General features: G+C 33.0%; 1 protein-coding gene across 2 annotated transcripts in view; it reads left to right on the top strand.

Moving 5' to 3' along the window:
* Positions 1–21,807, top strand: part of CHD1 (chromodomain helicase DNA binding protein 1) — a 71,118-nt gene that overhangs the window by 15,069 nt on the left and 34,242 nt on the right. For both annotated transcript variants that reach the window (XM_059418290.1, XM_059418289.1), the window contains exons 3-13: positions 11,121–11,322; positions 12,293–12,409; positions 13,553–13,617; positions 15,552–15,701; positions 15,842–16,113; positions 17,426–17,651; positions 18,240–18,340; positions 18,561–18,739; positions 19,616–19,743; positions 20,189–20,405; positions 21,050–21,139. In XM_059418290.1, coding sequence (XP_059274273.1) covers positions 11,121–11,322; positions 12,293–12,409; positions 13,553–13,617; positions 15,552–15,701; positions 15,842–16,113; positions 17,426–17,651; positions 18,240–18,340; positions 18,561–18,739; positions 19,616–19,743; positions 20,189–20,405; positions 21,050–21,139 — 1,747 coding nt within the window. The remainder of the gene's footprint in view (positions 1–11,120; positions 11,323–12,292; positions 12,410–13,552; positions 13,618–15,551; positions 15,702–15,841; positions 16,114–17,425; positions 17,652–18,239; positions 18,341–18,560; positions 18,740–19,615; positions 19,744–20,188; positions 20,406–21,049; positions 21,140–21,807) is intronic.

Raw genomic sequence — 21,807 nt, 5'->3', positions numbered from 1 at the left:
CATAAAGCAGTGAAAACTTCAGGACAGTTATGTACTACTAAAGGTTAGACAAAATGGATCCTGGGTGAGTGAGGTGGAGCAAGTAGACACGAGCAAGAGCATATAAACATATGGCACAAATAGAAAGAAATGTTATTTCAAAATAAATCACTCCTGTCATACTAAGAAATTAGCGGCTTTCATTTTTCTTAATTTTCTTTCTTTATATGTATTCATCATTTGTACACTTTTGTTATAATAGTATTGGTATTTGGTTTTGCCACTTACTCTTCTCTGAGCCTCAGTTGTTTATTATATGAAAGTGAAAGGATTAAATTAGAACCCAGGATCTGGCACAGAGCACCAAGTAGTAATTATGATCTGTTTCCTTTTTTTATTAAGCAATTTGTATTGAAAACTTTAGTATATCTGTATGTTTAACTCACAGGCATTTTAGATATCTACATTGACAGTTATGACATTCTGAAGAACAGTTAAAGTAGTCCTTGGAGTAATAATTCTGATCTTGAACTCAGGAAAAAGAACTTTTTTTTTTCCCTAATAGTCGTCAGTGTTGAGTTCCTATAATACATCAGACTGTATGCTTTATATCTCTTTTAATCTTCACAGTAATCCTTAAGTATGTTTATTATTTCCATGTGGCAGAAACTTGAGGCTTGTCTAAAGGGTGTACATATATAAATATAATAACAATGAGAAGAAGGAGCTAGAAAGCTAGGGGAAAAAAAGTTGAACTTCAGAGCACTCATCAGGTTAGCTCTGAATTTTCAAAAATTCTTTCAGAATTCCCCCAAAGAAGTCCTTTTGAATGGTTTTGACTCTTAAACAGTAATCAGGGGAGGGAACAAGGCATGAAGTAAGAATTTGGTGCAATATGTTTATTCCTTAAAATAGTTAATACATTTCTTTGTTTATGTATTACTGTGTTTGTCAGGCGTACAACTTTCTATTAATATTTCTGTGGAAAATCGGTTTACCTTTTTTCAGTATATCCTATAGCTTTCCTGCCCTACCTCCTTAGAGTCTACTCCATCTAAATACTATGACCAGTTTAAAAAATTTTGAAAATGATAAAGTGGGGAAATGGCATATACAAGGAGGAAGATCTTGATGTTTGATGTCCTAGGGACAAAAGAAGAAAATAAAAGAATACATTATTTAATGGAATTAAAATGAGAAATCATTGATGTAAGCCTTTGATACAGGCATATGTTTGACATATATGTTTGAATACACAGCCTTTTGTTTTTTCCTTCCCTGCTATTGTTTTGAGAGTTTCTTTTTATTGCTCCTTGGTACTTTTGCATCCAACCAATAACTCTTTCTTTATTTCTTCTCTCCCCCCGCCCCCAGTCCTATACCACTTTCTTGGCTTTTTCAGTCTATTCCTGTTCCTTTATCAGGGCCAGTTTCTTCTTTTATCTGATGGTAAGGAAAGCAGCTGCTCATTGTTACCATTTTCTTAGAAGATCATTCACATTTTATTCTTTATTCCCTTATGTGCCATTGCAGACATAGTTTCCAATTTCTGTGATAAAAAAAGCAAAAAAATACTTGAACATTTTTTTCCTTGTAATATAGAAGAATCTTTGTTTATTCACTTGAAAATATGTTCTTCTCATCTACCCATTAGGCCTTGGTATTTTCTTTAAAGGATTGATTTGAGTGGAGAGTAAAGCGCAGAACAAGGAGGTGGTGTTGCTATTCTGTCATATGCAAGGCTGAGCTAACATAGATTCTCCTAAAGTAAAGTATATCCTACCCGCAAACACATGAGAATCCTAAATAAAATTGGGGAAATGGGCGAAAAGTAAGTGCATTGCTGAATTTCAGAGAAAACCTTCATGTGCCAGAACAAAAGAGACCTTAAAGTCAGCAGAGGGAGCAGTAAGCTCTGAGCAAACATGGCAGTACAGGGAAGATGTAAAAAAGATGTAAATATACATGGTCTCTGAATAGGAGGCTGAGGTTGGAGTTGAAATTAAGTATTTGATTAGGGAATTAAGTCTCTTTAAAGTTGGGATCCTGGAAGGCTTGCCTGCTCTGGAAAGAATCTAGAAAAACTTCTATGTGTACCTTCAAGGACACTTTTTCTTGTTGTTGCAAAGATAAATTAGAATATAGTTATGAAGATATTTTGAAATCTATGAAGTGCTATTAAATTTTGTCTAGAGTAAAAGGAGAGAAAGGGCCATAAGGGCCAGGCAGATAACGTAAATGAATGAAGATGTCTGGGTATAAGATACTTATTTGGGGGAGGTGACTAGTGAAGATCATATAGAGATTTGGTGATTATAGGCATCATTGTAAGGAACCAATGCTACTTGGATATAGACAACTGTGAGCATGTGGACAATGGACCTAGTTTTAGTGTTCTAAATATTCTGATTCTTCAAAATTATTTTACCATTAACAATTTTAAGTTAGATAACTTAAGAAAGAAAAAAACCCAAAAAGAAGAATAGAAGCAGAGAAACCAGGAGGAAAGAACAAGAAAATCATAAAAGATTTAGGCTTATAATGTTTTTGAATAAAAAGCAGAGAGGTAGTAGTATTAACTGTTTATTGAGTCACATGTTTTTTGAGTCTGTCAAATAGAGTTCTAGAGAGTAGAGATAGATTTAAGCAGTAACACTCCTATGATACAACTGGCTTATATTAAGCAATGTACTAAGTGCCAGACTTCCTGCCTATGCATCTTATGTAATCAGTGGAGATCTAGAAAAACTTGATTGGAGAAGTGAAGGATAAATAGAGAAGGAATACTAGTGAAGACTGCAGAAGAGTTGCAAAAATAGTACCAAGAAATTCTTTATGTATCTTTTGCCCAGATTCATTACTTTTTAATTTTTTGCCTTTATACATACATATCTGAATACTTGATACATAATGTAATACATATTTATTTTTCCTGAATTTTTTAAGAGCATGTTGCAAAAATCATGCCCCTTTAGGCACTGATACTTCAGTATATATTTTCTAAGAACAAAGGTACCCCTTTACAGAAACCATGTATAGTTAATAAATTCAGAAAAGTTTACATTGATATAATACTTTAATCTTTAGTCATTATTCCATTATGGTCAATCATCCTTATCATTTTTCAGTACAGGTCCAGTCTAAGATCACATAATGCATTTGGCTGTCACGTCTCTTTAATCTGTAACACTTCTCTTTGTTTTTCATGACATTAGCATTTTGAAGATGATAGGCTAGTTATTTTACAGAATGTATTTCTCAATTTGTGCTTGTCTTATGTTCACTTATGATTAGATCTAAGTTATGCATCGTCTACCATATGCATCCCTGGCTAGAATACTGTGTAAGTGATGATACATCTCTCTCAAAAGTATATCTAGAGGCTTATGTTTCTGCCTGTCCCTATTGATGTTAGTTTTGATCATCAGGACAAGGTGGTACCTGGTTTTTCAACTATTTTCAAATTTATCTGTTATACTAAAAAGCAGTTTCTGAGAAATTAACTACAAGTATCTACTCATCAGACTCTTTCCTTGGATTTAGCTTGTATTGACGATTCTTGCCTAAACCTATTTTCTATAATGATTGCAAAATGGTAATTTTCTAACACTGCTCTCCTGTTCACATTAATCAGTTGGCATTCAGAGCCCTATCAGAACCCTCCCCTGTCTTTCTTCTTGGTTAACTACCTACCTACCTACTTATCATCAGAATGGACTCAAGGATTCCTGTTTTATTTACTGGGGAATAACTTTTTAATGATCTCTTTTGATATTCAGGTCAGTTTGGCCAATGAAAGTTTCTTGAGGGTGGTTCCTGTGTCCTGTTTTATTTTTTTCCTATTCTTTTAACATGTCCCCATTTTTGCTTTTCCTTCCTTTCCAAGTATTTTGCTTTTTGGCATAGGAAGATAGTTTAGATTCATCTTTTATTTTCCTGTCCCAAGAATCTGCTATTTTTTTTTCTTTTTTAAGATTTTATTTATTTCAGAGGGAGTAAGAGAGCATGAACATTGGGGAGGAGGAGAGGGAGAAGTGTGCTCCCTACTAAGCAGGGAACCTGATGTGGAGCACCATCCTAGGACTCTGGGATCATTCCCTGAGCCAAAGGCAGACACCTAACTGAGCCACCCGGGCACCCCTAGAATCTGCCATTTCTGAAAGGTCTCTCAGTTCATATAAGTGTAGAATAGTACTTAGCTATCAGGATCTGGGTGCTATGTGATTACAAATTTAACACTTCAAAGTGGATGTTTTTATATTGGTTAATAAATAGCAAATCAGAGGATATACTGTCATAAATACAAAAAGATATATGCACAGGGCCATCTTTTTGTATCAATGTGATATCACAGGAATGGAAGCAAAGCATGTTCATCATTGAGGGTCAAGCTGGAACGGTGATGATTCTACGAAAGGGAGTATGTGCAGTTGTATGAAGGAAGGGGGAACATATCTACTGCTGTGGAATGATCTCTAGAATAATATATATGTATGTAATATATCATTTATTTAATAGTGTTAATATGTTAATGATTATTTATAAAAGAGGGGATAGAAGCATACATTTCTTTTTTCTTTTTTTTTTTTTCAAAGATTCTATTCATTCATTTGACAGACAGATCACAAGTAGGCAGAGAAGCAGGCAGAGAGAGAGGAGGAAGCAGGCTCCCGCTGAGCAGAGAGCCGGATGCAGGGCTCGATCCCAGGACACTGGGATCATGACCTGAGCCGAAGGCAGAGGCTTTAACCCACTGAGCCACCCAGGCACCCCGAAACATACCTTTCTTAAGCACAGTTTGCTTACATTGAAAAAAGGGAAAATAAATTTAAAATTTTTAAAAAGAACTATAAGGGAGAAAGGACATAGTATAGAGGAGACAAGGATGGATAGTAGATTTTAACTAACTTCTGTAAATTCAAGTTGGACCCAAGTAGATAATAAAGCAAGATTAAATTGAGATGAATAAAAAAGTAGTCTATAAAATGAAAAAAAAGCAAATGACTGTAGGTAAGCCAAATTGGTGGCTATATAGAAATAAACTATTTCAGGTGACATTAAAACAATAATTTGATTCTAGGAGTGTGTATTCCTGAAGGACAAAAAGAATTGTAAAGAAATCTTGATATTTAGTAATAATGTTAATAATATCGGTATTATTTTGGAACTATTATATATAATCTAAGATAGACAGTAATTTTGTTATTGTTATTTGGAACCAAAAAAACTCAACCCAAGTGATATTATAAATATAAAACTAAAGAAATAAAAACCCTGCAAATTAAAATTGGAAATGCTAGTATAAATTCTTAATGCATTGTCTCTTAAAGTATTTATTCTAGGACCTTCCATTAAAAACAAAACTTTTTAAAGATTTTGTTTGTTAGAGAGAGAGTGCACAGCAGGGGAAGCAGCAGGCAGAGGGAGATGCGGGCTCCCTGCTGAGGGAGCAGTCCTTTGGGAGTCTGCATCCCAGGACCCTGGGATCAAGATCTGAGCTCAGGGCAGATGCTTTGCTGACTGAGCCACACACGAGCCCCTGAAAACAAAATTAAAAACAGTGACCAATCACTAGTTATAGGCTCAGTTAGGACTCAGATTGAAATTTAAGTTCTAATCTAAACAGAAGCAGGGCTTTTGATGAAATACCTGAATTATATTCTGAAATATGCAAGATGAGCCTGGTTCTTCTTGTCAGACCAGAAAGTGAGGAAGCTATCAAAGAGTACTTGAGTTCTTGTCAAAAGGACTTCAGAACTAATAAACCCTTCAGAACAGGGTTTCCTGTTGGCTAAAGATGGGACAATTTGGACATCAACAATGATACAGTGGATTAAAATTCATCAGATAATTCAAATCCATGAGTTAATGAGACAGATAAATTATTGATTGACTTGGAAAGGATGCTAGCAATTTAACTTTCAAAACTGACAAGGAAGAGAAATGAAAATGGCTTTCATGTATGAACTGTACCTTAAGGTTAACAATTACCAAAGTTTCTCATTATAGAAGTATTCCACCTATTAATGAAATTATATAATGGGTAAATAAAGATAGATCACCATTTTACTGCCTCTAAATAAATAGATGATAAAGCAATTATGACCAATGGCTGCTAAAAACATTAGATACAGAGCTTATAGGAAACTGTGTAATGAATAGATAAGGCTGAAAATGCCATAGCTGAAATTTAACCTCACTCAAAAAGGACAGCCAAACTTAAGATTCTTTTGATAGAAGTCCATAACAACTCAAAAATTATTCTTTCTAAGGAAAGCTGAATTTGAATCTGAGTCTCTAGATCTAAGAGTTTACAGGAACTATAAGGGCCAGGAAAATATGTTAATAACAAGGGTTGAAGTTAGCAAAATCTGTAAAAGCAAGAAAAACTACCTAATTTCTTCCACAAAATAAATCGCAAGAGAAAACGAAGAGGGAACTGTCAAATTAATGAAGGAAACTTAAAGAGTCAGAGAAAAAAAAATACCGTATGATTTCACTGATATGTGTAATTTAAGAAAATGAATGAACAAAGGAAAAAAGGCAATCCAAGAAACAGATTTTTAACCAGAGAACAAACTGGTGGTTTCCAGAAGTGGGGTGGTTGGGGGGAGGGGATTAGTTAACTAGGCAATGGGGTTTAGGAGTGCACTTGTGGTGAGTACCTGGTGATGTTTGGAAGTATTGAATCACTATACTGTATACCTGAAACTAATATACTGTATAATAAGTAACTGGAATTTAAATAAAAACTTTAAAAAATGAAAGAAACTTAAAAAAATATGATTCAAGTACAATTTGTGAATCTCGCTTGGATTCCTATTCAGTCAGTTGAAGAAACAAAATTGTGACTAAAGAGGTAAACTGAACTAGATATATAATATTATTTAATGTTTAATTTCATATTGAAATTCAGATGTAAGTGGTATTTTAAAGATATGGTACTGGTATTGTGGATATTTAAAAATAGTGTTAAACTTTTTATTTGTATTACCTAAATATTTATGGATTAAAATTTTAAAATGCCTGAGATTGTATGTGTTTAGGAAGCTGGATTATTTGAAATAAGATTGGTATATTGATAATTGTGAAGCTGGTTTTTAGATATATGGTAGTTCATTACATTGCTCTCTTGTTTGTATTTGAAGTTGAATATAAAAACAGGCCTGCAAAGAGACTTTAATTTGAATTGCTATTTTATTATTTAAATGTTGTATTCCTATTTAATTTTCCCTCTGAAAGCAATTTATCAGAGTGCCCATAAATTTATGGTGGGTTTTGTTTTGTAAATTGACAAAGGTGAGGAATACAGTGTTTCTTTTAATCCACCACTTAATTGTAATGTGGTAGCGGGATTTAATATAATAAGGATAATGCTTAAACTCTTATGTGACTTATGTTGTATAGATTATTGATATTGGTTGTTACCTAAATAAATAGAACATTAGTTGGAGCTCAGCAATATTTCTTGTAGACCAAATATATTTGTGAATTATACAAGCATTTGAACCCATATATTATCTTTGATCTGTTTATATGTACATCCAACCACGCATCAAAGATACTGAGCTCTTCATTTGGTGTTCAGTATACAAAGGACAACAAGTAAAAATTCCAACTCTCTTGAAACATATAGTAGAATATGAAAGATAGGATACCAAAAATACTACAGCGTTCTTTACAAAGTGTATGTAGAGCCAAGATTGTGGTATGTACATAACGTTTTGGAAGTGTTGAGGAAGATACCTAATTTAAGGTTGAACTGAGAATAATAGAGTCAGGAAAAATGTTGAAGTGCCTCTGAGATGAAGCTCAAGTAGGAATTCTATAGTGAGGAAAGAAAAAGAGAAGTACGTGAGCAAAAGCAGGAAGTGGAAAGAGAAACTTGCTCTCAGAATTACAAGTAGTTTGCCATTGATAGAACTAAGGATTTAAGTGGGAAACTGGCTAGAAATAGGTTGGCAAAGACAAATTCCTGAAAGCCCTCATAGGTGTTTGCATTTTGTTATAGAAACACTGACCACGCCCAGATTTTTATTCTGGAAAGAGCATTTACAGGAGTGGGCTGAAACAATTACTTTAATAGGGAGGAGTTTTTCAACAATTTTAGCTCAAATTTTTTTGTCCGAATATAGTTTTTTTTTTCTGAACCTGTGTCTGTTTTTCCTAAAGTTTTTAGGATTTTCTTTTTTAAAAAGTTATGTAAAACATTTACAGATCTTCAGTCTGACGACTCCCATTTCAAACCTTGTCCTGCTGTTCTTCCTCTGTCCCTCCCTCTGTAGATTACCATTTTTTTTTTAAGATTTTATTTTTTGGTTGAAGGAGAGTACAAACAGGGGGAGCAGCATTTTATCTTCAGCCAGAACTACTATAACCTAAAGAATATGAAGGGAAAGATTCCTCCTTTCACTTAGAATTTTGATTTATTTTTAGTTTTTAAAGATTTTATTTATTTATTTATTTGACAGACAGAGATCACAAGTAGGCAGAGAGAGGGGCAGGGAAGCAGGCTCCCTGCTGAGCAGAGAGCCCTATGCGGGGCTTGATCTCAGGACCCTGGGATCATGACCTGAGCTGAAGGTAGAGGCTTTAACCCACTGAGCCACCCAAGCACCCCTAGAATTTTGATTTATTAACAAAGAATTTTGACTAGCCACTCATCCGAATGACTAATCAAGACATAATCAAGAATATAGCCCATGATAGCCCCCCAAATTCAGTCATTCCTGTCCACCTATTTTTTGAGTCTCTGTTGGGCACCTTTACCTGTGTAAAGTTCTGTGGTTAAGTAATCTGGAAAAAAATAAAATGGTGTCTTAAGAAGCTTACAAGCAAGTCTCCTTTTCTATCAATGACACATTTTTTTCTGTGTTTCCTAATTACTCTGTTTGACTTGCTTGTATATGTAGTGCTCCCTATACACCTAGATCACTTATCTTAAAATAGCACAGAACGACACTTACTGGTTGACATGACTGTCTCTCCATATGAAGTTAGAGGTTTTTTAATGCTAAGAATTTTGTATGCTCTTAGTCTTGCCAGTGCTTAATACATGATATTGTCTCTGTGAAGTTTACTGAGTAAATGAAAGTGGGTTGAAGGAAAAATAAAATTGTATGTCAGGAAAAGTATCTTAGTATTCGTGCTGAAATTTCTCAGAAGGGAAACAAGTAAAATATGGTAAGTGGGATTGGTTTGTCACAAGGCACTGTGCTGATTTTGGATCTCTGGACCATGTGACCAATGGTTTAAAATTTTGGCAAAAGTGATTGTGGGGTGCCTGCGTGGCTCATTTGGTTATGCTTCTGACTCTTGATTTTGGCTCAGGTCATGATCTCAGGAGCAAGAGATTGAGCCCCCCTGTTGGGCTCTGCACTCAGTGGGGAGTCTGCTTAAAGATTCTCTTTTTTCCTCTGCTCCTCTTCTTACTTACATCCATGCTCTCTTTCTCTTTTTAAAATAAATGAATAAATCTATTTTTTAAAAAAGTGGTCTTGATATCATAGACTTTAAAAGGCAAATTTTTTCTGTTTCTGTGAAAATTTTATTCTACTCAATTCTTAGACTTTCAGATATGCAAATGTTTGCATTTTAAGCATTTAATTTATATCTAACTTTTGGAATCAGAAGTCTTCTTTCAAACTTTTATGTCTGTGTTTCCATGTGAAAACTAAACTCCTTGCTCTAGAAAAGGAGAAATTTTTATAAAGGAATTACTTTTAATATTGCAGTCTATTTCTTTAGAATAATACCTCCATCTGGTGGTATTTCTGAAAATTACAGCAGAGGATGATGAAGCTTGAGTTGAACTGTGTATACATAAACTACATTTTATCTGTTGTTTGTCATAAAGCTAGGTGAAATTAGGGGCGCCTGGGTGACTTAGTCGTTAAGCGTCTGCCTTCAGCCCAGGTCATGATTCCAGGGTCCTGCAATCGAGCCCCGGCATAGGGCTCCCTGCTCAGTGTGAAGCTTGCCTCTCCCTCTTCCACTCCCTCTACTTGTGTTCCCTCTCTTGCTAGGTCTCTCTCTGTCAAATAAATAAATACAATCTTAAAAAAAAAAAAAGCTAGGTGAAAGTACATTAAAAGGTGAATCAAACGTGTATATAAAGAATTTAATGCCCTGGTTTTCAACAATTCAGATGTAAACACTATTTGAACAAATGGCCTTGGGAATAATAGTAATTTACAGAGTCACCTGTATAGTCCTGACCATTTCTAGACTACTTTGGACTGAAAATTAGTAATGGGAAAAAACGTGGTTTCTCAATGAACTGTTAATTGCTTTCACATGTGATATACAGAGGTTAGGAAAGATTGTGAGAATTTACTATTTCAGATTTATTACTGTGGAACCATGAAGATTCAGTGATACTCCGAGAAGCAATTACTGATTTTTTTCTTTTAGTAAATTATATTCTATCATAGCTTAATTTCATTTTTTAATTTTTAAAAATTTTTTGAAAGATTTTATTTATTGGAGAGAGCGCGCGCGTTAGCATGAGTTGGGGGAGGAGCAGAGGGAGAGGGAGAAGCAGATTCCCCTCTGAGCAGGGAGCCGGATGTGTTGACTCAATCCCTAGGACCTCGGGATCATGACCCGAGCTAAAGGCAGATGCTTAACCGACTGAGCCACCCAGACACCCTTTTTCATAGCTTAATTTTAATAAATTATTTTCCCCCAGACTGGTAGAGTACAGGTATAATTTAAAAACAAGTAGAAACTAGTTTTTTTTCTACCTACGACTGAAAATTTTCAGTACATTAATTGCTTTCTTCACACAATTTCTCCGTTAGAGTTCTTATGGTTAAATTGCCTTTTAAGGATAGGGACTATATGGCTTCAATTTCTTGTTTTCCCAAGTTTCTAGCTCAGGATTTTGTGTTTGATAGATTTTACTTATTATCTTGGAGGGAGATTGTGATCTGATGGCTTATGTTTTTGTCAAAACTGTACTAAATCTACAAAGTAAGTCATTTATTATAGATTAATATTCTTTTTTCTGTCTGTTTGGCTATGGAATGTTGAAATATGAAATAAACGAGGCTTAAAGATATGAGGCTTTCTGCTGACTTTCAGGGAAAATTAAATTCCTAATAAATTTTGTTTGAAATATGTTTATTTTCAAATTGTAGCCAGTCGGATGATGATTCTGGGTCAGCTTCGGGCTCAGGATCTGGTTCAAGTTCTGGAAGCAGTAGTGATGGAAGCAGTAGCCAGTCAGGTAGCAGTGACTCTGAATCCGGATCTGAATCGGGCAGTCAGTCAGAGTCTGAATCAGACACTTCCCGAGAAAACAAAGTCCAAGCAAAACCACCGAAAGTTGATGGAGCTGAGGTAATAAATAAAGTATCCTGAAAGATTGATTTCTTGTACTACTTTGGGAAAATTTATAACATTCTTAGTCTAGCTTTTAGAAAACATTAATTTTAAACATGAAAATTTACTTTCTCAAACGTAAAGTATCTGTGGACTTGATTGGCTGGAAGAGAAGAGGTCAAGCAAGTACAAAATAAACACTTTCTAAGGCAGAAACGGAGTTTCATAAATATTCATTGTCTCCTGGATAAAAATTAAAGGTTTTATGAGATCTTTCTGTTAATCTTAGAGTTTCTGATCTGTATTTTCAAGATCTTCAAAGGAGATACTTTATTGCTGATAGGGGAATCTAAGAGAACGTGCTTCCTTGAAGATAACTTGGTAGAGTAGGCTAAGAGTCATTCTGTTTGAAAAAGGCTAATACAAGATTTACTAAAACCTGTCTATTCCTCATAATAGAATACAGTAGTATTACTTAGAGTACCAGTCATGATAAGATTTTTGGGCCAGAATGTACATCAACACATATCTTCTGCCATGGAGAAAATCTTACTGTCTAGTAAATAAATGAAAATAAAAGTCAGTTGAACTGAAACTATATATTTAGTGACATAGTTGATTTGCATTCTGACTCAAGCTCTTCATCGTCACCTCACATTAATTAAAAAACCAGGCAGCTACTTTTCCAGTAGCAAAAGTGTCACAGATTGTCAGTTTGTTTTTTGAAAATAATATGGAGCACCAAAGAATATATTGGTTAGTATTGTTTGTTTATGAACTCAGCACACCATAAATTTTTTATATGCAACTAAAGCTCCGAATTTTATTTTAATTGCCATAAGATTGTATTACACATAATGTGAGTACAGAAAAGAGTCTTAACTTATTATTTGGAGGCAGTGATAATGCTGGTACTGCTGTTCAGTAAATTAACCCTTTTTTGTTTTTTTCAAAATTTCATCCTTCACTGGTTATATTTCTGTTACAGTTTTGGAAATCTAGCCCTAGTATACTGGCCGTGCAGAGATCTGCAATGCTCAAGAAGCAGCAGCAGCAGCAGCAGCAGCAGCAGCAGCAGGCTTCATCTAATAGTGGAACAGAGGAGGTGAGTTTTCATCATGAAAGCTATGATTTTAGGGATGCCTAGGTGGTTCAGGGCATGATCCCAGGGCCCTGGTTCTCCTTCTCCGACTCTCCCTGTTTGTTTTCCGCTCTCACCATGTCTCTGTCAAATAAGTAAGTAATAAGTAAATAAGTAAATATAGTAAATAAGTAAATTATTTTACAAATAAGTAAATTATTTTAAAAGTAGATATTATGCCCAATCATTTAACTAGGTGTAGGTGTTTATGAAATTATCACAGTGTTCTGAAAGGATGAGGAAAAAAGTATGTGTATCAAGAGCCTTGAAATATACATATGTTATTATCCAGTAATTCCACTTTTAGGAATTAATCCTAACAGACGTGTGTACATTTGCTTATCACAGCAAAACTAGAAATAAACTAAATGTGAATACTGTGAAAATATACAGACAAACGTGTCTGTTAAATCATTTGTATAGAATATGAATAAGTCACATCTTTTTTTAAAAGAATAGGCTGTAGATACAAACAGTATAGTTCCTGTGCACACGTAAGTATACCAGCTTGTGTGTTTGTACAGAAAATTCAGAAAGAACTCTATCCAAAACGGTCTAATGGGGCAGGATAATATTAAATTTTAAAAATATTTTTATTTTAATATATTTTATTAAATATATGTTTATATATTTTTACCATATATAACACACATGTATTTATAAATATAAAATGTATATTTCCTATTTAATATTAATATATTAAATCCAAATTTGAATATACCAACAATTACAATTCCTTTTTGAGGCCATACTAGGCAAGAATAATGGTTTCTAGAGGTGGTAGATTTTAAAGTGTTGCATAAAATGCTGACACTGTGATTATTTACCTAATTTCAATGGCTGTGTTAAATAAATTTGTAATAAAGATGCTATTACTTTATGTGCTAATGGTACAAATATAACAACATGGTTATATATATAGTTATATGTATATATAGTTATTATATATTATATATAATATATATAGCATTGTATATATATATATTATACATTATATATATAATATATATATAGCGTTATTGGCAAAGTGAATGTTAAATAGTATGACCAGCAAAAATTTGATACCACGGTCAAATTCTAATCATTAGCTTTGTTTTTTCTTTGTAGGATTCCTCCAGCAGTGAAGATTCTGATGACTCATCGAATGAGGTCAAAAGGAAAAAACATAAAGAGTATGTCATTTTGTTCAGCCAATCATTGTCATATCAGGAAGACCTTTTGATGTTGTGTTTCTTTATGAAAAATTGTCAAAAGTAGAATTATGTAAATTCTTGGCTCATGGCATCTTATTAGATTAATTTAAACCATTAATTTTTAATATCCATTTTTCTCTGAGAACTTGAGGTTTTTGTGCCACTTGTTTATCTTCTATAACCCCTCTCTCCTTTATATTTTTAAACTCCAGAGTTCTACTTGGTCATAAAATCAGAAAATTTTAATAACTTGGGAAAACTATGTAGAAGTGTAGGGACCGGTAGAAATTTAGGTAATTCTGTTAATTTATGTTAATAGCTATCTTACTGTTCATCTGCATGTGAAATTTACTTTCTATGTAGAACTCATTTAGAAACTCACTATAATTTCCTAAACATCCTGACTCAGAAGGTGTTTAAGAGTACATCAGATTCTCAGTTCAGTTACTTAGATGGTCTGTTTTTTTTCTCTTTCATTTTGTCAAAAATATTATTCCATTGTCTTAGGTCTTATTTTTCTATTTGTCTTGAATATTCTGTAGTTTCACTTTGGTGTGTCTGGTCTGGATTTGTTATTTATTTATTCCACTTTATTTACTCATATATCTTCAATGTGAAGATTCCTGTTTTTTGGACATTTTCTTATCCTGTAAATCTCTCTGGTACTGTTATTAATATATATCAGTCATATTGGATTATATCTATTTTATATATCTGCTGGATCATCCATCTTCATTAATCTTACTGTATCATGTGTTTTTATCCCTTTATTTCTGTGCTACATTCTGGCTAATTTCCTCAGTTCTGTCTTTTAGTTTATGAAGTACATTTTCAGCTACTGTGTCTCATCAGCTCTCTAAACTCTTCCACTGAGTTAGTAATTTATAAACTTAGCAGAGGTACAGCCAAATAATTTTTAAAAATTAATGATTTGGGATGATGGGTAGGCTTGGTTAAATATAAAAATCACTGTAATTTGTGTTCTAAAAAATAGTGAATTGGAGGTACTTTCATATATTCTACGTATTGCTACTTCTAATTTGCAAACTCTAAAAAGATCTCAAGATAAAAAAGAAATTGCTGCTCATGTTTTTATCATAAACTGGATTTTAGCATATGTGCTTGCTTATGTAACTCTTGACAAAGTTATAATTGACACAAGAGATACAGAGGAATGGAGTAGAAGCAGTAGCTGTGAGAAAAGGATATGGTGTATATATAAGAATTTAATATGTATCTTCCATTTGACGTTTATATTATAGTAGAATATTAACATGTGCAGCCTGTAATTTTTCTCTACATGTGTATTAGAATTAAATAGAATGAGTAGACTAAAAATAGCAATAAAGGTAAGCTGCTCATTGACTGTTGGTTAAAGTGGACTGATTTTTTTAATATACATTTTTCTATACTGTATTTTAGGCTTCTTAATGAACATGTACTATTTTAAAAATCAGTTTCAGAGTGTATATTTTTAAAAATCACAGTCTCCAGAGAATTAAAATAAATGGGATTAGAATTTTTTTTTTAGAGAGGGCAAATATAATTATACAAGATTTTCAAAATTAAAGCCTGTGATTCTTTAAATAGCATACTATGTTTTCATCCACAGAGATAATCAGAATAACATTTCCTTATTTGCCATTCATTGAAGTGTAACTAAATGATTAACAAAACTCTACAGTTATGGGAGAAATCTGGGAAGAATATTTTCTAGCATTTTTTTTACTCTACTCACATGGTAATATGTTCGTGTGGTTGAAAGCAACAGCTTTTTTAATAGTAACTGAAATGTAGTTCAGTTTGATTTTTTTTTTGTACTTTTATCAGATATATTTGTACTTTTATCAGATATATAAATTTGCTATACGATGTAAGGATAAACAAACATACTTTATATATTCTATATACAGTGAAGACTGGCAAATGTCTGGGTCAGGATCTCCATCTCAGTCTGGTTCAGATTCAGAATCTGAAGAAGAAAGAGATAAAAGCAGTTGTGATGAAACAGAATCTGATTATGAGCCAAAAAACAAAGTTAAAAGCAGAAAACCTCAAAATAGGTAAGTATAGTATGTTTTCAATTTGATCCTGAAAATTGTTGGTTACAGACGGTACTCTTTCTGTATATAGTGTCTTGCATCTTGTTTTATATGCTAGTGTTTCTGTGAAAAACCTCTATCCCCTGGTCTTCCCTACCTAGATCTAAGGCAAAAAATGGGAAGAAAATTCTTGGACAAAAAAAGAGACAGATTGATTCATCTGAGGAGGAAGATGATGAAGAAGATTATGATAATGATAAAAGAAGTTCTCGTCGCCAGGCAACTGTCAATGTTAGCTATAAAGAAGATGAAGAAATGAAAACAGATTCTGATGATCTACTGGAGGTCTGTGGAGAGGATGTTCCTCAACCTGAGGAAGAAGAATTTGAAACAATAGAACGTTTTATGGATTGTCGGATTGGGAGAAAAGGAGGTATTTTCTTAAAAAATATTTATTGTTTATTTCAGTAATATTTACTAAAGTAAATAAAGTATTTCTTGAAGATATTTCAGTTTTGAAAGCGAAGAGGGTGGAAAATATACTTTGCTTAGCCTGAATATTTTCTTTGCACATGATCCACTTAACCTGACTGTGTTCATTGCAGACAATTAGAAAAATTCTTATAAACTATGTATTTCAGTTTTTTTGTTGTCATACCTAAATAATGGTTGTTATATAGGTACTTTCAGTTTCACAAATAGTTTGGCTATTTTTAAATGTTTTTTCTTTCATCTCTAATCTGTGGGTTTTTAGTTGTCTTAACATGCATTTTTTTTGGTTTTATCAAGATACGACATACAATGTATAAATTTAAGATTGACAGCATGACTTGCATACATTGCAAAATTGTTACCACAGGTAGTTTAGTTTATATTTATCCATCATCTCATATAGATAGAATAAGAGAAGAAAAAGAAATTTTTTTTTCTTTGTGATAACTTTTAAAATCTACCATTAGAGTAGGTTTCAAATAAACTGTAGAACAGTGTTAACTATGGTCATTATGTTGTACATTACATCCCCAATACTTACTTATCTTAAAACAGGAAGCTTGTATACATCTACATTATTAACCCCCACACGCATCTGCTGGCTGCCCCAGGTAACTACAGATCTGATGATCTCTTTTCCTATGAGGTTTTTGTTTGTTTTAGATTCCATATGTAAGTGAGATCATATGGTATTTGTCTTACTCTCACTTAATTTATTTAGTGTAATATCCTCAAATTCATCCACATTGTTGCAAATGGCAGGATTTCTTTCTTTTTGTGGCTAAATAGTATTCCATTATATATGTGTACCACATTTTCTTTATCTGTTGAGGGGATACTTAGGTTGTTTCCATGTCTTAACTGTTGTAAATAATACTGCATTGAACATGAGGGTACAGATCTCCAACATAATGATTTTGGAGTTTTTAAAGGTGATTTTCCATATTTTATTTCCAGTTATCAGGCAGCCAGTCATTGGTTATTATAAATTGCTGTATGACTTTAGGTGTGCCACTGTGTTTTGACCTTGTTTTTTCTAATTTTAAAACTGAGGGGATTAAATTAGATAATCTTTCCATTCTAAAATCTGGAGTTTCTTTTATGTATGTGTAATACAATTATCCTTACATTCTCTACACTGATTCTTTACTTATTTAAAAACATATATTTTTATTCATATTCTTGAATTTTTGAGTTGAAGGAAATGGTCTTATAACAGAATTACATGGAATGTATTGTGTTTTCTTTTTCAGCTACTGGTGCTACTACAACCATCTATGCAGTTGAAGCAGATGGTGACCCAAATGCAGGATTTGAAAAAAACAAGGAACCAGGCGAGATCCAATATTTGATTAAATGGAAAGGATGGTCCCATATTCACAATACTTGGGAGACAGAAGAAACCCTTAAGCAGCAGAATGTTAGAGGAATGAAAAAATTGGATAACTATAAGAAAAAAGATCAGGAAACAAAAAGATGGTAAATATGTTTTATATTTTACTTAATTTTTTAACAGTTCAAAGATGATTACTAAGGTTTTTGTTAATAAGGAATACATAGTCAAGAGTCCAGTGACCCAAAGGATGCCTGGTGGCTCAGTCAGTTAAGTGTCTGCCTTCAGCTCAGGACATAATCCCAGGGTCCTGGGATAACAGCCCCGCATTAGACTCCTTGCTCAGAGGGGAGCCTGCTTTTCCCTCTCCCACTCCTCCTGCTTTTGCTCACTCTGTCAAATAAATAAATAAAATCTTTTTTAAAAAAATGCAATGACCTAAAATAACTATTTATAGATTTAAATTGTATTTGAAGGTAAACTTTTGGGAATAGCCATGTCTGAACTTCTTGTTAATGATAATCATGTAGAATGTGTCTCATATATATTATAAATTATACATTTTTAAAATTAAAAATTAATGATGCTTCACTTTATTTCTATTTCAGTTTCTTCATTATTCAGCTGACTCACATGATAGGTGGCAAATGGGAGATTTTGTGCTACAGATAGTATGGGGGAATGGTTATTTAGGGGAGATTTTGAAGTCTATTTGTGGATTAATAATCTTTCAGGTTGAAAAATGCTTCTCCAGAAGATGTGGAATATTATAATTGCCAGCAAGAACTTACAGATGATCTACACAAACAGTATCAAATTGTGGAACGAATAATTGGTTAGTAATAAATGATTCTCACTGAACTTTTATCTTTCCATGCTTGATCTGAAAAAAATTTAAATTTACTGCTTACACATCGAATACAGTAGTTTAGTCTTACTGTAATAGGGTAATGTAAACCAGATGACTGATTTTTGCTTATGTAGTTTTTTACTAAAGATTAGTCCTTGGATAAGATGCATTGTGAAAGTAAATAAATATCTGATTTATCTCACAGCTCATTCCAATCAGAAGTCAGCAGCTGGTTATCCCGATTATTACTGTAAATGGCAGGGCCTTCCATACTCAGAGTGCAGCTGGGAGGATGGAGCTCTAATTTCCAAAAAGTTTCAAGCATGCATAGATGAGTATTTTAGCAGGAATCAATCAAAAACCACTCCTTTTAAAGATTGCAAAGTGAGTATTGTTTGGAATTTTTAACTAATTGAAAATAGTATTTACACATCATAAATATTACAAGCCCAAATGGAGAGTTAGATCCTGATTTCAGAGAAGCTAAGAGAGGGAACTGCTTGGTTGATAGATCTTAAAGGAAAGAGTGTTCTGGTGATTGCTCTGTGGTCTTAGATGTGGTGCTGTCTTTTAGCCTTGGTGAGTGAAACGGTCAGGAAGGTGATAAATTGGTGGCAGTAGTTCTGAGGAGTGTCTTGGGGAGACCAAATAAGGGAAATTCCCTAGAAAATAGATGTATATGCTTGCTTTAAAAGGTAGTGAATATTTTCTCTGAAGTTGGGAAAGAAAAGAGGGACATACCCATAAGAAAAGAAGTAGTACCCAGGACTACCTTGCCTAATATAAGATCTTTATACTTAGAGACATTATTAACCATAGTTTTGAGGGTCTGTATACTACTAGAATTTGTTTTCTTACTATAAGATTGAATTAAATTGATAATGGTAATTTAGAAATCAGAGATTTCTTTTAAGCCAGTTGTATGGTTTATTTCTAGGTCAGGGCTGCACCAGCAGTTAAATGAATGAATTTAAGATAGCTCTATCTTGCGAACTGTGTAAGACTGAAGTATTTCAGTAGGAACTTACTTATTTCTGTCATTATTTTCTCCAAAAAGGAGGGCAAAATATTTCACTGTACATTGTTGTTACAGTAAGAGAATAGAGTCTTATTTGAATGAATCTTGAGATTTTGAGTCATGGAATTTCTGAGCCTGAAATTTTAGAAAAAATTTCAGAATTTATGGTAAAAGCTAAGATTTTGATCTTTAAAAATTCTCTCATTTTGATAGTTCTTCTTACTCATTTATTTCTACTAAAGGTATTAAAACAAAGGCCAAGATTTGTAGCCCTAAAAAAGCAACCATCCTATATTGGAGGACATGAGAGTTTAGAATTAAGAGATTATCAACTGAATGGTTTAAATTGGCTTGCTCACTCTTGGTGCAAGTAAGTATATTTTGAATTGTCTGTTTAATTTGAGGGCATACAGATTTTACAAATACAGGATTTGGAAAAGATTTACACCAATATCAAGGATAAAGACCGTTTGGTATTTATATGCAGGCTTTTGAATTTCCTTAGTATGTAAGTAATACTTAATAATACTAAGAAGAAAATCCAGTGGAGTTTGAGTTTAACCTGTTTAAGTGCTGCACTACTTCATGTTATTGTTATTCTTTAAGCTTCCTTTGGACTAAAATGGCAAACTTTGTGTACTTCTCTCATACTATTGCAGAAGCCTTTACTTATTATTGATAGCTAGTAAAAGTGATATATTTGTATACCTTTCAGATTAATTTTAACTGTTTAAATTTGTACGTGGGTTATGTGAAAAGGTTTCTTTATAAATTTGAATCTATTATATACATAATTTTTGTTCTTAATTTTGTAGAGGAAATAGTTGCATCCTTGCTGATGAAATGGGCCTTGGAAAAACAATACAGACGATCTCATTTCTGAACTATTTGTTTCATGAACATCAATTATATGGACCTTTTCTGTTAGTGGTACCACTTTCCACTCTTACTTCTTGGCAAAGGGAAATTCAGACATGGGCTTCTCAAATGAATGCTGTGGTTTATTTAGGTGACATTAACAGTAGAAATATGGTAAGTTGTTTCTTCACAAATTTAGAAATCTAGACACACTAGTCTTTATAGTCCTACTTTCTAGTATAAAACTTGCCACAAAGTATTCAGTACAATTGGCTGTAACAAAAGACAATTTTTAGCTGAGTGTTACTTTATGTAATACATATTTTTTTCTAATTTCTTATAGAAAGTTTCAAATATACATGAAAGCAGACAGAAGAAAATAATAAATCCCTGTGTGTCCATCTCCAGCTTCACAGTTTTAATGCTTTGCCAGTTTTGTTTGATCTGTACCTCTACAGAGTACTTTCCTTCTAAATATTGTGAAGCAGACCTGTATATTGTATATCATCCATAAATGCTGTTATAAAATGAATTAATCATTTATGTTTTATTAAATGAGAACTTCCTTCAGTGGGAAGTGTGTATTAAAAGCATGTCTGCTTTACTTTTATAGGCTTTGAAATGGTGTGCTGTTTGTATTTTTATTTGTAAGTAAGATGATTGTAGCTTGTTGGACTGTGTTAAGAATTAAAATGATTTTATTATGTAAACAAACATAGTTTTTTCTGTATTTTGGAGGGATTTTTTTTTAGGTACTCAAATATAAGTGTACTTTTCTTAATGTTTGTCTTAAAATTATCTTCAAAATTTCTTGATAGATAAGAACTCATGAATGGATGCATCCCCAGACCAAACGGTTAAAATTTAATATACTTTTAACAACTTATGAAATTTTATTGAAGGATAAGGTGTGTATTACCTATGCTTTTCTGTTTGGAGTATATTAATTTTTGCTTTACCATATATTGTGGTTAGGATGAGAAGATAAATCATGGGTCAGAAGACCACATCCTCTGGGTCAAATCTGGCTTATATTTCATAACTTTTGAACGAAGAATGGTTTTTACATTTTTAGATGGTGTATAAACAAAGAATATGTGACAGAGACCAACACACATTTGTCTGCAAGAAGCTTAAATATTTACCATCTGGGTCTCTACAAGAAAAGTTTACCAACTATTGACTTATATAAAACTAGTTTGGTATAGTGTGTTGATTTGTAAGATCTTTAAAGAGAAGAAAATACCTGAAAGAATTAAGCTACCTCTGGGTGAAGCACTATACTAAATGCTTTATAGATGTTGTCTGTTTAGTTCTTTATAGTTCATATCTCAAGTAATTCCCATCTATTTTATAAGATACTGCTCTTTCTATTTTATTGGAAAGAAAAATTCTATCTCAAAAGAGGTTATGCAACCATTAAATAGCAGAATGAGGCCTGGCTCTGTTTTAAGTCAGAGACCCACATTTATATATTGGAGATCCATATATTATTTTTATGATATAAAAATCATACAGTGAATTATTTCTACACTTGGAATAAGACATGTCCAAATTTGTATCCTATTTTCTTTCT

Source organism: Mustela nigripes, chromosome 12 (genome assembly GCF_022355385.1).
Source record: "Mustela nigripes isolate SB6536 chromosome 12, MUSNIG.SB6536, whole genome shotgun sequence".
NCBI classification, from domain to species: domain Eukaryota; kingdom Metazoa; phylum Chordata; class Mammalia; order Carnivora; family Mustelidae; genus Mustela; species Mustela nigripes.
Note: the sequence above shows the minus strand (reverse complement) of the source record. Positions and strands in the feature narration are given on the sequence as shown.